Source organism: Littorina saxatilis, linkage group LG1, assembly GCF_037325665.1.
Source record: "Littorina saxatilis isolate snail1 linkage group LG1, US_GU_Lsax_2.0, whole genome shotgun sequence".
In the NCBI taxonomy this organism is placed as follows: domain Eukaryota; kingdom Metazoa; phylum Mollusca; class Gastropoda; order Littorinimorpha; family Littorinidae; genus Littorina; species Littorina saxatilis.
In genome coordinates this window covers 72,136,623-72,153,322 of record NC_090245.1, presented here as the reverse complement: position 1 = coordinate 72,153,322, position 16,700 = coordinate 72,136,623, and the positions used below count along the sequence as shown (strand labels likewise).

Below are 16,700 nucleotides of genomic sequence, written 5' to 3'. Positions count from 1 at the left end.
TAAAGCGAATAAAGATTATAATACAAAAAATGATAAATACTCAACTGATCAAAAATTGTAAAGAACATTACATGACAAACAGAACTATACAGCTATATCAAAAGGAGTCAGTCTGTCCATCATACTTTTGATCGTATGTTTGGTGTTACTAGTCTGATTGGTCTAAAATATTTTATGACTTCTGCCACCTTTAACTCTGCGGGTTATCTGTGGGAGTTATGAGCAGCTGAGTGCGAATTGATAGCACTTTCCTCCCTAATATGTTGGTCTTTTCGTGACTGATTAACTGAAATTTAGCTTGAACTTAAGACATATTTATCATCCGGAATGTTTGCTTCAACTCCCATACAAATCGTTTATATATTTTCAGAGCTATAAAGCCAAAGAAAGGAAGAATGACCACTTGATCACTAAGCCTAGCTAACCCTTTTTCACCTTAGCCCACCACCATTGGGGGCATTGGCGTAGTGGTTAGTGCGCTGGGCGCTAGCCTATCACGCTGATGTCATGTGGGGTTGAGTGCTGTGTAGATATAGTTTAACCAGCTGAAAACAGGTGGCTGTGTAAAGTGTACAATAACAATAAATTAAGGTTCTTTTTCCCGGTAAAAGTGCTCTTAGCAGTTAATAGAGCTTGCGCTATAGAACAGTGATTTATTATCATTATTATTCAGGGTCAGGGAGGGTGAAAGCGGCTGAGGAAAGGGGATGAGCATTGCCGTCTGAAAGCATTAAACAGCATTGCATTGCTATGTGATTGCCAGCGATAATTAATGCTTTAATGTTTGTGCTAAGTTTATGTCCCTATGACAATGAAGCAACGCTATCCATCTCTTCACACTAGCATGTCAACTTCATGATGCTGCCAAAAAAAAGAGAATAATCGGATTTTCGCATGCTACGGCGTTGTATGTTTAGCAAAAATAATCGAAGGAGAATTTGTTGTTAAAGACAGTCTACTTACATTTTTCGACACTTCGTCTGTTGGGATCCAGTTCAGTATGTTGCCGTTTTCGCAGCCAATCCACAGTCCTCCATCGCTGTCCGTTGTGAGCGCTGTAATGGTTGTTTGCAGCAAAGGGCTTTCTTGAGACAACATTTTTCCCCAAACACAAGCTTGTTCATGGTAGACCATATATATGCCTGAAGCTTCTGCTACCAGAAGAACATTCTGATCAACATTGCGATAAAAACATATGTCAGTCGGATGAAAGTTCTTTTCCATTGCGGGTATAAATGTTATAAAAGGCTGTTGCGGTTTTGAGTTTGGCTCACATGGGCGCTTGAAAACAGCAACAGAGGCCTGGGGAGCGACGCTTGACAAGGAAGGTGACCTTTTCCCTACTTTGGCATGTACTTGTTCTACACAATTTTGGATGACAGCAAAGTATTCTCCACTTTTGTCAGCAACAACAGTCTCGGGATTGTCTGTCTGAATACTAAATAAGACTTTGGTCGAGTCCATTGAATCTTCGTAGATCTTGTAGTGTTTAGTCCTTAATGGTGCCAGTTTTTTAGCAAGATAATCCTTCTCTGAGTCTGCCTTGAAGTGGCAGAGATGCTGTTGTAATTGATTGCTTTCTTCAACCTCTGACGACCACGATGCAACATCAAATATGGCCTTGGCTCCAGTGACCGTGCAGGCTACGACGACTTTGTTGGTGTAAGTAGATGACAACCGTGGACGCTTAACATTCTCCCCAAGCCTTTTTTGGAAGACTAATTCTCTTTCGTGGTTTGAGACACCAAAGAAAAGCGTACCAGCATCTGCAGCATTTGCTGACTGTTCGGCGGCACTGGCCGAGAAAACAACGCACACTCGCGCATCACTCATAACATGCAGTGCTTTCACTTCGGATGATAATTTCATTTTGAGCACAGTGGCCATCCCTGATGTTTGACTGCTCGCCTCTGCCATCCTAGGGATCCCAATAAATCTGGCCAGGTCTTTTTGCCACTCAACAGCAAGCGAGTCTGGAAAGAAGAGATACGTTTGGTGCAGGGGTATGTCTTCATGGAAAGTTGTTGACACTCGTGACAAAGAAACCCATTGCTGAAGAACCTGGTGGTGTTTGACATCCTCATTCAACACCCCCTTCAAAGACTGTTCATCTGTCTTGAGTGTACGTAAACGTTCCTCAAATTGCATGATATCTGAACGCAATTCTGCACGCCCGTTTTGTTCCGCAAATTCGTCAATTTTGGGTATCATTTCAGCCTTGTGTTCTTTTACCCACTGTTCGACTTTACCAACGCGTATTTTCCCTTCCTCTTTCATATCTTTTACAGATTCTTCGAAAATCTCAAGGGAAGAACGCTTCTCTTTGAATAATCGCTGTGTTTTGCGAAGAGACTCTTGAAGTTCATCGAGTTTCAATTTAAGTGCTTTTCTTTTTTCATTAGCTACTTTATCTATGTCTCTTGATTTGTGTCCCTCGTGGTCAGCTTTTTTACAGTGGCTGCAGACCAGTTTGTCGCACTGTTCGCACCAAAAAATCACCTGTTTAGTCGGATGATCCTCACAATTTGGAACGTCCCCCATCTTGCTTAGTTTACTTTAGTGACATGCCTTACTTGGCTATTGTTTGAATTTCCCTTTGACCGTTCGCAAATTGCAGTTCAAGAGAATCAATCGCATCCAGCACATTCGACCTTCTGGTTGAATCGCATTACATTGATCAGCAAGTGTGTGTGCCTGCAAAAAGTAAAAAATCCTAGCTTTTGTGTCACCGGTTTTACTACATGTGCGTGTCTAGTTCGACTGACTAGGATCACGCCAGTCAGTCAGTTAAAATACATTCCATCCAAAATAAACCAATATGTATACCATCACAGATCTGTCCTGGCATTTGCATGGAATAAAAGCATCCGTCCACTTGAGTACACACGAAATATCAAATATCAGCCAGCGCACAGTGGGTTGTTTGCGCTGAATTGAACTGGGGATTAAATGCGACGAAGGGAATATATAGCAACGTCAATGTTAAAGGGATACACTTGATCTGACCGTTTAGGGGGAGTTTTGCAAATTTGACGAATTTTGGAAAATCACTGCATCTTAACTTCGTGTAGATCCACACGGTTCAATTTGCTCAGGAACACCACTATAAGCTTCTAGCTTGTTGCTGTTTCTGTGAACTTTGTATACATGTCATGATTGTAACCTTTGTTAAAATAAACTTATGTTTAAACCAAACCAATTTGCTCAAAAACGCACCAAGAGAATGGTTATTAATGTAAACAAAGTGAGTGAATGAGCTTCTAGGCGCTGCTTCTCTCCGGTGCTGGAAACCAAAGATGTCCAGAGGCGCCGCCTGGTGGCTAGATGGATATAGCCCTCTATGACACAACGGTACTCGTAATAGCAATTGGTACACAAACGCCATCTTGCATAAAGGGACGACACCCAACTCACATAAATTAGTGCCAATTGTACGACATTTTGATAAGATTCCATACACTTGTTTTTGCAAAGTGAAGGCAGTCCTCCTGTGCGCTAGCGATCTGATGGCCGTTTTTGGTAAGATATTATCCCTTTAATGTAACGCCAGATCTCCGATTTAAAAAAGAAAATATGACTCAGTGTGCCAATGGTTGAGTACCATATATTGTACATGATGCACGTTTTGTAGAAATCTTACACCAGTGAACAAACAACAGAGACCAACGTTTTGACCTATGACGTGAATGCCTTTGTGTGCTCAGAGCATATGCAAGTTTGTTTAAATTGACTGTGTGGGTCATAATAAAACTAAAAGCATACAAATGCTGCAGTGACACTAGTTCTTTCTTTTTTTCTTTAGAAGATCCTCGCATATGACAAAGACAAAATCATACCCCTTCCCCCTCCTCGGCTCTGCTCTCTTAATATTTCGTATTTGCCTTACCCCTTCTACCCTGTGACGCAATGCCGACAGACGATCTGTTTGCTTTTACTAATAGCCAAGATTATTCGTAGGGACTTTGACGGCAGTTAGGATGGTAAAGCCAGAATGCCACAAACATCAGAGCAAGTACAAAGTATTTCGAAAAATAAAAAAAATTCTCTCCTATCCCCAAAAGGCGCTTGTGAGTGTGTGTGTGTATGTGTGTGTGTGTGTGTGTGTGTGTGTGTGTGTGTGTGTGTGTGTGTGTGTGTGTGTGTGTGTGTGTGTGTGTGTGTGTGAATAGAATAGAATAGAATAGAATAGAATAGAATTTATTGTCATCAACCCTTAAGGATATTGACACAAGTGTACAATAACTGAATGGATAAATAATGTACAAAGTATTTCATTCAATATTGAAACAATTAAAAACAAAGGCTCCAAGCAATTTTTGAATTTTTTCGTCTTTTTTAAATAACAGATCGCTTGGTTTCCTTAAATCACAGTTTGATACTTCTTCTTCTACTAACTTTTTTCTAATATTGTTAAATTTCTTGCAATTGTCTAGAAAATGTAGCTCATCTTCAATTACTATCTTCAGCACCACCTGCTGACAGAGAGGGGCAGGAACGAGAAAGCGACAGTCAAGGTCACGAAACTGTCGATTCGAGTGGTGACGACCACGACACTCCACCGGAAGAGAGGAGAAGAGAATCAGACACGACCACTGAGACCGTCCAAAAGCAACCATCAGCTGATGATGAAGTTATGGAAGACACCTTGTTCTTGAAGATACGTATGTGTGTGTGTGTGCGCGCGTGTGTGTGTGTGTATGTGTGTGTGGGTGTGTGTGTGTTTGTGTGTGTGTGTGTGAAGTTATTTGCACGAAAGCAAAGGGCAGAAGGAAACAATTAGGACAATATGTCGTCTTGAGACGCTAACAAGCTGACTGAATACGGAAGGGTTTAGTTTGTGTGTGCTGTAGTTGTTTTTCAATCCTATTGTGAGCTTTGTTTTCCAAGAGATCCACAAAAGCTCAGGTCAGCGCAATCTCTATATCGAGTCGGTCATACACGCTGCCCCCCCCCCCCATACAAACACACACACACAAGCATACATGCACGCATCAGGAGCGCATACGCAGGCACACACACACACACACACACACACACACACACACACACACACACACACACACACACACACACACACAACAGCCCCCTCATACACACACACACTCACACCCACACACACACATACATACATGTATACAAAGACACACACTTAGTGTAGTGATCGACCTTGTACAAACTTGCACGAAGAGTGCTCAGAAAAGAATCGGGGGGCAGTTGTCCGGAAGGCAATTGTCCTCCTATGGTGGGGGCAGTTGTCCGGGGGTCAATTGTCCTATGGGGGGCAATTGTCCGGTGGTCAGTTGTCGGGAGGCAATTGTCCGGGGGGGGGGGGGGGCAATTGTTCAGGAGTTTATTAATTAGCCTGCTACCGCAGATTTTTATGGAGATAGTCAGTTTAGGACACTGAGCTTGTATTTGTTAAACCGAGAATCTTCTGTTCGTTTCACTCCATCGTTTAGTACTTTGATTTTTCCGCTTCCCCTCATTTTTGCTATAGAATCACGACGAAAAACGAAAACGGCATTTCCCGTTTGTGCTAAGAATATGAGTACGTACACCTCATACGTATTACGTTGCTCCGCAAACGACTAAGCTTGCGTCGTGACCACCAAATTGCGCATTTGCGTAGCTACGAAATACGTAGGCTTTAGTTGTACGTAAAGGGCAGAATATACCTGCGAGGGTCAGCGGCACAGACGACGCACTGCAGATTATTGATGCCGCGATAGAGATTATGACGAGTACTTGGCCTGTTTTCTTTTCATGCAACGTGTAGGGGGCTGTAATAATCTGCAGTGCGTCGTCTGTCCTGCTGAAATTACATGGGTGAGCGCCGGGGCTAACTCTCTGCGTACCCTATTTCCCTTGTGGTACCGACAAGACCTCGGCCACAGTACTTGTTCTCCTAGCTCGACGTCTGCCACTTTCCCGTGTTCCTTGTTGAGCATTCTGGGGCAGTTAATAGCTGTGGTGTGCGATAGGGTCAAAATTAACCATCATTAACAGTTTCTTACTTTATCTTATCAAGATGAGTTTATGTTGGCCTTCTAGGTGTGAACCCTGGCTTTGGACAAGTCGTTGGTTCTTAGATCAACCCATGAGACCCAAACGAGACACCTGACGCACTTTACGTTACAAGTCTGCACTGTGTTGGCGGTCTCTCAAGTCATCATCCAACTGACGGCACTAAAGATGGGTAGGCCTACAATTTCAGTTTGTTTGTCTGTTGTTTGGTCCATCTGGTTCAACAGCAACCGTGCAAAACACTATCAACTTGACCTTTCAGTAAAAGGAAGAACAATGCAACGAAAAACAGGGGGGATCCCCTTAGACTCCTACCCTTTCTCGATAGACTATTTTCCGTGCAGTGGCTATGTACACAAAACGAGGGTCAAATGAGAAGTACCGGGCCCGACCAGGAAGGAATTAGACATTCAACACTTGGCAGGAATTAAGCAAGATGTTTTTGAAGAGTTCATGCAATCTAATAATACGTATTTTCACCGGTTACTTTGTGTGCCTTGGTTTCTCAAAGTATATACCCCACTGTTGACCCCACATTCTAGAAAACTAACAAAACTCACTATTCCAATATTTGCAAAGAAAAATATTTAGCCAACTGGAAATTCATAATGACCTGACGTAAACGTTTGGCAGGGATCCCCCTTTATTCATGGACCACGGTAATAAGGTGGTCAGCGGAATTCAGGCTTAGAAGGAAAACCGTTTAAGATGACAAACGGTGTGGAAACCAAGAACGGTCACAACTCAAGAAACCGTTGATTCTGTCTGCGCACTGGTGATGCAAAATTAACCAATGTACATCTATTACATTGCTGATACACTTGGCATCTCACATGAAAGAGTTTGGAGTATTCTCTTCAGAAAACTTTTCATGAAGACAGTTTAAGCAAGGTAGGTCCTCAAACTTTTACACCAGAACAGAAGCACTTCATATTGAACATGGCATGCGACATTTTACGCTTATTTGAAGCAGATCAAGAGGATTTTATCGCCCGATTTGTTTCTGATGATGAGACTAGGGTACATCACTTTCAGCCTGAAACCAATCAACCGTTCATGCAATAGGGGCATCAAGGTTATACCCACCTAAAAAAGGTCAGGGTCAATTCCCCTTAAAAAGGGGATGGCACCTGTTTCATTGGACGCAGACGGGTATTTCCTGTTGGACTTAGTTCCAAAAGATGAGACAGTAACCGGTAAATTCTATTTCATACTTCCGAGTCAACTAAGAGCGCATATCAAGGCTAAGCACCGAGGAACACTCCGGAAAGGGATGTTGCTCCGTTAAGACAACGACCCTGCCCGAAAGTCCTTGGTTTCCATGGCAACAAATCAGTAATGCGGCTTGGAGATCGTTAACCATCCGCTGTGTTCGCCAGGTATGCCATTCTCAAATCATCATATGTTTACAAACATGAAGAAGTACCTAAGGGTTGAGCACTACGATCAAAACGGACAATGACGTCATGACTGCTTTTGAGGACTTCAAACGGTTGCAATACAAAGGCTTCTGCAGCAACGGCAATAAGAATCTGAGGCACTGATGGAACACGTGTGTGGAGGTCCGGAGGGACAATGTTGAAATGTAACATTTGTCAGAATCGTAAGTTAACTCCTTCCTGGTCGGGGCCGACACTTTTCAGTTGACTCTCGTATATATATATATGTAAACATATTTCACACTCCAACAGATCTACAAACTCGAATAGTAAGATGCATTGAAACAAGGCGTCCATGATGGTTGGGGAAAGGGTTAAACAAAATTAAATAAAAATCTTTATCAACATTGTAAACAGTATTTATCGAGGCAGAAACAACGTAAAGATAACTCAACCTGTTTGAGACTGGTTAGTGACCAAATTCTACCACGTCTTCTCTGTGCTGCTGTGATATTCTTGATGGTTCATAAAGTAGTGATGACTTTTTCACATGGTTAACATTCCGTAGTTTTGGAGTGTTTGAGAATAGAAGCAACTACACACCAACAACACTCTTTTGATCATAACAAAAATGGTAAAGCAGCACGGAATTTGTAATGCACTTGGAAAATGAATATATATACATACCTTTTGCCAAGAACGCCCATTTTGTCTGCGTTGTGTTGTTGTTGTTTTTGTTGTGGTTGTTGTTGTTTCTTTTGTTTGTGTTGTTGTTGTTTGTGTTGTTGTTGTTGTTGTTGTTATTGTTGTTGTTGTTGTTGGGGATGGTGGTGGTGTTGCTGTTGCTTTTGTTTTTGTTGTTGTAACGGTTCTGCTCTTGAACGTTTGCTGCCATCCTCAGCTGTCCTCTCAGGTCATTTGCGGTGAGTTTTCGGTTACGTAGAGGCAGCCAAACAGACGAATATATCGTCTTGTCTGTGCGTGATTCGTGGACTTGCAGGTCGTGGTCGTTCTTCTGCCCGTTCAGTGGTCTCGAAGCGATCTCTCTGTGGATGATGGGATGGCTTACAGCAAGATTCGCGGCCAATTCTCGCATGGGTACGCCGTCATAAACCCTTGCCAAGGCCCTCCCTCTGTCTACCGCACTCAGTCTTCGTCGTAGAGGCATGGTTACACATGGCCATGTAACTGCCCTTTAACAAGCCAAACCAGTAAAAACTGCAGGTTAGCATGCTCACAACAGTCACGCCTTGCACATGCACCATGTTTGAAGTACCCTCCAGCTTGACTTGCTTGGTCAACTTTTCAAAAGTTACGGGAATTTTGCGGTTTTTTTGGTTACTTCAAGTGTGCAGTTCTAACGACCCACGAAGCACGGTGAAGGTACCGATAATCATGTCATTAAAGGTATTTATCGAAAGCATCATCGAAAGGTCCTGTGAAATATTCCGGAATAATTGAAGATCACGAAGATATGAGCAGTAGTTTTCTGGGAATCGCTCTTCACACACACACACACACACACACACACACACACACACACACACACACACGCACACGCACACACACACACACAGACACACACACACAAACACACACATACGCACACACAAACACACACATACGCACACACACACACACACATATATATACACACACACACACACACACACACACACACACACTCACACACACGCGCGCGCGTGAACACACACAAACCACAAACCTTCGTCTCGATGCCCCGTCTGCGTTAAAAACATTTAGTCAAAACTGGACAAAATGTAAAAAGTATACATTGGGGCCTCTCCCACGCCCTCTCCATTGTAAACAGCGTTGAAGGATGAAGGTGTTTCTTTTTGCGTTTTGTTTGTTTGCTTGTGTGCTTGCTTGTTGTTACCTTGGTTTCGATATGCATAGTAAAAACAATACAATAAGCATTATTTGGATAAGAGATAATTCACTTTATTTTGTAAAACAAAATTACAAATAATTCGAGATATTTCTCTTTATTTTGTAACGCCCCCGAAATGCAACCCATACAAATGATAATATCGTCTACATCTGTTGACTGAATTACTTCATATTTGATGAACAATAAGTTCAGCTAATGCATGACCAGTCCAATTTAATAGATTAAATGATCTGACTTTTGTGCACTTTCGAAAAAAAATCCGAATTCGGGGATCGACTCAGCAGTAAGAGGTTTGAAATTGAGAGGTAGCCAAACTAACCCGATTTCAGCCCCTCCAGATTGTTACTTTGGGGTTATTTGAAGGACCTAGTATACTATAGCCAACGTTATATTATCAGTGACTTGAATACATCAATTAGAGGCAGAATAATTGCATGTCATGTGAAGAAATGCATACATGTCAGTGATGAATTTTGCGCGCCATTGCGCAAGTGTAACTTTACAACGAAGGAGGTAATTTTTCCAGGTGTTTGATTTCAGCGAATATCTCCATAGTTGTTGTGCATGAACTTCAGTTTGTTCACGAGCATCCCAAAAAGTGTCCTGTCTGTAGGTAAAATTGTTACACTTTTACCTCCTCTCCAAAACGTGTGTTCTAAATTACCTCTCCGAAAATGTTAAAGACACGAACGCTTTTCCGTCTAGGGATTGCTCTGAAACTAGCTGGTAACCTCACTAGAGGGTAACCTCACTGGACTGTAAATCTTATCCAATCCAATCCAATCCAACTACTGTCCTCAGGTAACCGATGATTTGGCAGGAAAGGTTATCTCTGTATACTCGGATTTTCAGATAATCCAGACAGTGAAACTCTGGAGGGTTTAAATCAGGTAAGTACGGATGAAACCTCGTACTATTGAGTCGATCCTCGAATACGGAACATTCTTTTAAAAGTGCACAAAAGTCAGACCATATGATCTATTAACTTGCCTCTTAGTAGACGGGTCATCCATAAGCTTAAATTACTGTACACCAAATACAGTCGGAATCGGTTATAACGTAACCGGTTATAACGTAGACCGGTTATAACGTATTAAAAAAACAGTTTCCGACTGTATTACGTAATTTGGTCAACAATAATTTGCATTTTTGTGGGTTGCAATTTTTGGGGTTCACCCTGTAATGTTTGCATGTTCTACTTAAAAAAAAAATTAGACAAAGATTAAAACAGTAATCTGTTTACGATACAATGCGACAGGTCGAGCAGAACAATAACTGTTGCGATTGTGTCAAATCCTGGCCAGCCGCCTAAATAAAGGTTTAGCCGATCTTTCACCTCACAGCGCTCAAAGAAGAGGCAAATCCAATGTTCAACCGATACATGATGATTGATAATTTTAGTCCAGTCTCGACGTGCAACATGCTGTATGTACTACCATTTAACACCATAGAGATCTAGTCTCTTAAATACCTCTCCTACAACCACGAGTATGAAACGCAACAGTAAATAAATAAATAAATTAGTTAATAAAAAAAAGTCTATTCTTCATACGAGTGTCGCTTCACAATCATTAGACTACCGCATGCTACTCCGCATCACAGTAATATATCAAATGGATTTACAACACTAACCAAGCACAATGATCGAACACACACAATATTGATTGATACTTATCCTTTAAACTAAGACAAAATGCAAAATCAGTGAATGCTCACAGAGCATCAACAATGACATGGCACAAACATGGATCTGAAGAAACAGGAGAAGGAATTTTCAAAAACGCGAACAATAAATTATAATGTTCAATCAATAAATCGACACTTCAAGACAAGAGCCAGTAAATTCATGTACTGTATTTTGGGCGAACGCTCAGCAAAACGCCCCACAATAATTAATTGTATTAACCTAGGCACATTATTTCATGACGGAAAACAGCGTTTAATTACATAATCTACCGTCGTTATCAGACTCAAATTAAGTCCATAAAATATTCACACACAAAACAATTACTGCAGTAAGCCTGACATGGAATTTCATAGCTGGTCGTGAGATGTAACCACTGTGAGTTAAGGGAAACAATCATTCCAACATTTTAAGCAAATTCTTATCATGTATTCTCTCCCTTTGACCCGGAAGAGAAATGTGCAGCTCAATAAGGGGAGAGAGAGAGAGAGAGAAAGAGAGAGAGAGAGAGAGAGAGAGAGAGAGAGAGAGAGAGAGAGAGAGAGAGAGAGAGAGAGCTCTTTCCCTCAGTATGCCTCATCATAACCCGCACGTGACACTATCTGCACGCATTCTTCTCGCTCTGACTTTTTGTGGACGTCAGCCTTTTCAATCTTAAGTCCGATCTCGTGAAAAAAGCAGATAACGCGACCTTGCAGCAAATACAATATGACACACAAAACCACAGGTCAAACAACTAAACAAGCAAAGAAAGACACACAATTACACACACACGTACACACACACACACACACACACACACACGCACACACGCACACACGCACACACACACTCAAAAAAGCTCACACACACGAACACACAGACACACACACACACACACACACACACACACACACACACACACACACACACACACATACAAACACACACAATCACAAGCGCGTGCGCTCATACAAATACATACACACACACACACACACACACACACACACACACACACACATACACACACACACACACACACACACACACACACATACACAAATAAACACGCACAAGCACACATACACACACACACACACACACTCACTCACATGCGCACAGGCAAACAAACAAATACACCCACACACTTCATTGCACGGAAATATGAAGGTTGGGGGGGGGGGAGAGAGAGAGAGTGGCAGAAAGAGAGACAAAGAGAGAGAAAGGGGGAGAGAGAAAGAGAAACAGAGAGAGAGAGAGAGGGGGAGACAGAGAGACAGACGAACATAAAGAATGTGGGTGTGTGTGTGTGTGTGTGTGTGTGTGTGTGTGTGTGTGGGTGTGTGTGTGGTGTGTGTGAGAGAGAGAGAGAGAGAGAGAAAGAGAGAGAGAGGAGGGAGGGAAAAGATAGCGAAAGAGAGAGAGAGAAAGAGAGCAAAAAAGATACGAGAGAGAGACTTTCAGACGGACACAAAGAGAGACAGACAGATTAGAGAGAGAGGTAAAAAGAAAGAGAAAGACATAGGGAGAGGGATATGGAGAGAAAGAAAGAACGAATGAGAAAGAGAGAGACAGAGACGTAGACAGAAAGACAGGCACAGAGGGACAGAGGGAGCGAGACAGAGAAAGATAGAGAGAGCACTCAAGACAAAGAGAGAGACTGCGATAGAGAGAAAGAGAGAGAGAGAGAGTCAAACAGCAAGCTCAGTACAGTGCAATAGTTTCTGGCGTGCCACCTCTCAGGTACGTTACAGAATGCTCGGCACAAACTCCCGTTGCCTGGACCATTCTCGGCGAGCGGTCGCCTTTGTTACGCTTCAGTGACCCCAGACAATGGTACTCGAGCGAGCGTTCGCGAGCGATACGACAAAACTATGCGTTGCCTAGAAAACGTTTGCAAACGTTCTGTTACGGTCTGCCTAAGCAACGCACCTCAGACACACACACACACACACCACACACACACACACACACACACACACACACTCACACACACACACACACACACACACACACACACACACACACACACACACACACATTTTGATTTATAGCAATCAGTCTCAAAATAGAATGTCGCCGTTTACAAACTTCAGAAGCTACGGGGTGGTTTACAACAACAACCCGCCCCCCGGCCCCCCCCCCCCCCCCCCCTCCCCGTCAAAAACCAATTAAACCAACAACAACACCAAAAACAAAGATAACCACAGACGCACACGCACACACACACAACAACAACAACAATCTTGTTTGTTTGTTTGTTTGCTTAACGCCCAGCCGACCATGCACCGGGCCATACCAGGGCGGTGCTGCTTTGACTTATAACGTGCGCCACACACAAGACAGAAGTCGCAGCGCAGGCTTCATGTCTCACCCAGTCACATTATTCTGACACCGGACCAACCAGTCCTAGCACTAACCCCATAATGCCAGACTCCAGGCGGAGCAGCCACTGACTAGATTGCCAATTTTAAAGTCTTAGGTATGACCCGGCCGGGGTTCGAACCCACGACCTCCCGATCACGGGGCGGACGCCTTACCACTAGGCCAACCGTGCCGGTGACAACAATAGCAAACACACAACAGACAAAATAAGTCTGTGAGTATCTCTGATTAAGACTTAAGAGAATGTGACATTCTTGCTGTTTCTGAGATGCTCAGTTTGCTTGAACTTTTCCAGTGTCGTAAAAAGGCTGCCTAGGATGACTGCGATCTTTTCTAAGACGCATGCTTGACAAAACGATTTTTGAAGTGAAGAAACGCTGAACGTTTTGCAGTAACAAAATCCTTCAGGACTCTTCCGTTTGTATGACGAATTAGAGCATGAATCTCCAATGTTGGGACAAGGCACACAGTGATCGACACATTTTTGCGGAAGCAAAAGTACAAGCGGTGGCAGTCCACGGAAAGCTGAATGAATTTCTTTCATAAAAAAATGAGTATCTATCTGCACTTTCTTTGCATTAACTTTCTCGTCTTCAAGAAATTTGCACCGCTTCTTTGCCAGATCCAGCTGTCTTTGCATCTGCAGCATTGCGTAGTGCTCGCATTCTTCCAGTTTTTCTGCAGTGTAATCTGCAGTTAGCGTCGTGGTGAGGGCTTCATCGACCTCCTTCAGTGTGTAGGTCTCACACAGCCACATGTATTTCATCACTTGTTCCGCGGGGAGGATGTACCGCAGCTGTTCTCGAATGTAGTGCTGACACTTGGTCTTCACGTGTTGCACGTCATACTCGTCTGCCAGTTTCAACAGGGGCTCCACGCTGTCTTCTGTCAAAGAAAGACCCGTGTTCCATCAAATAATGCAAACTGCATTGAAAATATGAGATATTGACGAAAGGTGACATTCCACAATTGACATGTTCCGCCGGGTCTTTATTTATTTTCATGCTGTGTGTTTGTGTGTGTGTGTGTGTGTGTGTGTGTGTGTGTAAGACGTGTGTGTGTGTGTGTGTGTGTGTGTGTGTGTGTGTGTGTGCGCGCGCGCGCGTGTGTGTGTGTGTGTGTGTGTGTGTTTGTGTTTGTGTGTGTGTGTGTGTGTTTTTGTGTGTGTGTGTGTGTGTGTGTGTGTGTGTGTGTGTGTGCAGTGTGTGTGTGTGTGTGTGTGTGCGAATCGTTTTGCTTGCTAATATTATGAACAATCGTTTTACAGGCGACATTAATTTCGCTAAACTGTGAATTTGGCTTTGGGGTTTCAACTTAATGACATTTTCTGTGTCTGCAGAAGACATTTTAACAGAAACAAATCAGTTATCACAATTATTTTCTTTTCGTCTGGATATCATATCATTGATTTCAGTAAACAGAACCTTCCATTCACATTATTAATTATTATGTGACGTTATAAGATGTTTGATGGGTTGTTGACAGACCAGCTTTTTTGTCGGTCCGAGGGGGAGCATATCGTCTTTTGTTTCATATTTTATTGACCAAGGCCGAAGTCCGCGGTCAATAAATATGAAACAAAAGTCGATATGCCCCCCCGAGGACCGACAAAAAGCTGGTCTGACAGCAAACCACCAAACATCGTTTTTGTCATCATTTTGGTAGTGAGAAAAGAAGTGCCAAATCAACACAGGGAGCCATGCTTTGAAACACAAGTTCTGTTTTGATAACCCATGTTTTGGTGCCCCAGCACGTTGGGTCAAAGGTCACAGAATATTTGCGTCGTGCAGCGAAGGACTTGAAGAATCGCGATCTTGTTTCCGACTCATTGCCTCTTTGTTTTTCATTAGACCTGTCATTCTGCTTGCTCGGCTTTGTTAGATGTTTGCATATCTTGTTGCTATGTTCTTTGCTTTTATCATTATTTCTTATTTGTGCTTCGTTTAGCGATAAAACGTCTTGAGCACGGGTCAAAATGTGTGTGTCAGGGGTCAATTGGTTTGACTTGAACTTGACGTTCGTGTTTCTCCGAACGTCTGTGTATCGAAACACAGATACACGCACTCCATGACTTTGTAAGAAGACAAAACATACCGCTAGATTTCATTTGTTTGTGATGAATTTATGACCTTTCATGAAGTAGTTTTGTTTTGTGTTTACTTCTGCCAGTTTGCCAGTTCGTTTTTGGAACTTTGCAAAGCAGTGTCGTCTGTTTAGGTCTGGGGAAACGCCAATGAAAAGAGCCGAAGAATCCCCGAGCGTTTCTATTGGGTTTGCTTTTGATTATTCATGTAGAACCTGCTTCCTGCAACTATGGTAACCGGGAATTTATTGCATGGGGAACATGAGATTTATTTCCCAGGTGTTTGTGAATGAAAACTCGTGAAAATGATGACAAATTTAATTGTGCACATATAAAACACGAAGAAGAAAAAAAGCTTTTCCTTTTAGGCAGAGGAATTTTATTCGACTTTAAACATACTTTGGCTAGCTTGTTTTCACTGTTCGTTCGATTCAAGGAATCAGCCTACCTGTAAGTGGAAGCCAGGAATGAGCAGGATGTAGCTGTTTCAAGAACACCACAAATTCCCAATACTTCTTTCCAGGCATAGAAATTTCCTTCGACTCTCTCTCCCTGAAGTCCGAAGTGAACATTTTAGCAAACACTGGTGACGAGAAGACGAGAAGCGATTTGAAGAAACGAAGAGGTTTGTCTTCAACGAGGAAAGTCACATCAGCCATTGCACTGTCGGCTTCAAACGGATCATCACACGTAGCTGCCATTGTTTCTCTTATCGGCAGGAAACTTTGATCACAACTGAAATGAAAGTGGTCTGGGTTAGCAGTTTCTCTATTATCGGCTGTAAGTTGAAGCACACAAGGAAGCCACTTCACAGCCTATAGGCCCTACAGTGTGCGAAACGTGAAACTTGAGACGAATGTTTCACAGCAAATAGCTTTCTGTTACGCTCGCATTGCGTCGTTTCAAAAGCTAAACATTGGTATTGCGTAGTGTAAGAATGTGCCTGGCCTAGTTTGTGCACAATAGGCGACTTGCCCTATCTAATCGGCCTGCACCACCAAATCGCGCGATAAATCTGCGTTAACTTGCGTGGCCTTGCGAGAAATGCGGGCATGTCCGATAGCTCTGTGAGAGGTTGCGTTTCAATGCGGACACTTCGCCTTGAAAATAATTATTGTGAATTATCAATTTTCAATGTGAACAGTGTGCTGCAGCAATGATAGCCGCGAGAATAATCCTAAAGTTCGTTCAAAGTACCCAAGTATGGCCCGTGCACAAAGGAAAGGCGATCGATTTTTTTTAATTTTTTTT

General features: G+C 42.7%; 2 protein-coding genes across 3 annotated transcripts in view; both read right to left on the bottom strand.

Annotated features, from left to right (window-relative positions):
- Window positions 1-2,910, bottom strand: part of LOC138977883 (uncharacterized) — an 88,678-nt gene extending 85,768 nt beyond the window's left edge. The window contains exon 1 of one of the 2 annotated variants that reach the window (XM_070350498.1): window positions 964-2,910. In XM_070350498.1, the coding sequence (XP_070206599.1) occupies window positions 964-2,541 (1,578 nt within the window). In that variant the 5' untranslated portion in view covers window positions 2,542-2,910. The remainder of the gene's footprint in view (window positions 1-963) is intronic. The other variant, XM_070350493.1, reaches the window with a different exon arrangement.
- Window positions 2,911-12,705: 9,795 nt separating this feature from the next.
- Window positions 12,706-16,390, bottom strand: LOC138977856 (BTB and MATH domain-containing protein 36-like). The gene is made up of 2 exons (XM_070350465.1): window positions 15,898-16,390; window positions 12,706-14,251 (listed from the first exon to the last, which is right to left on the bottom strand). The coding sequence occupies exons 1-2, from the start codon at window positions 16,148-16,150 to the stop codon at window positions 13,602-13,604; spliced, it is 903 nt and encodes a 300-aa protein (XP_070206566.1). The 5' UTR covers window positions 16,151-16,390; the 3' UTR covers window positions 12,706-13,601.
- Between the last annotated feature and the right edge of the window lie 310 nt (window positions 16,391-16,700).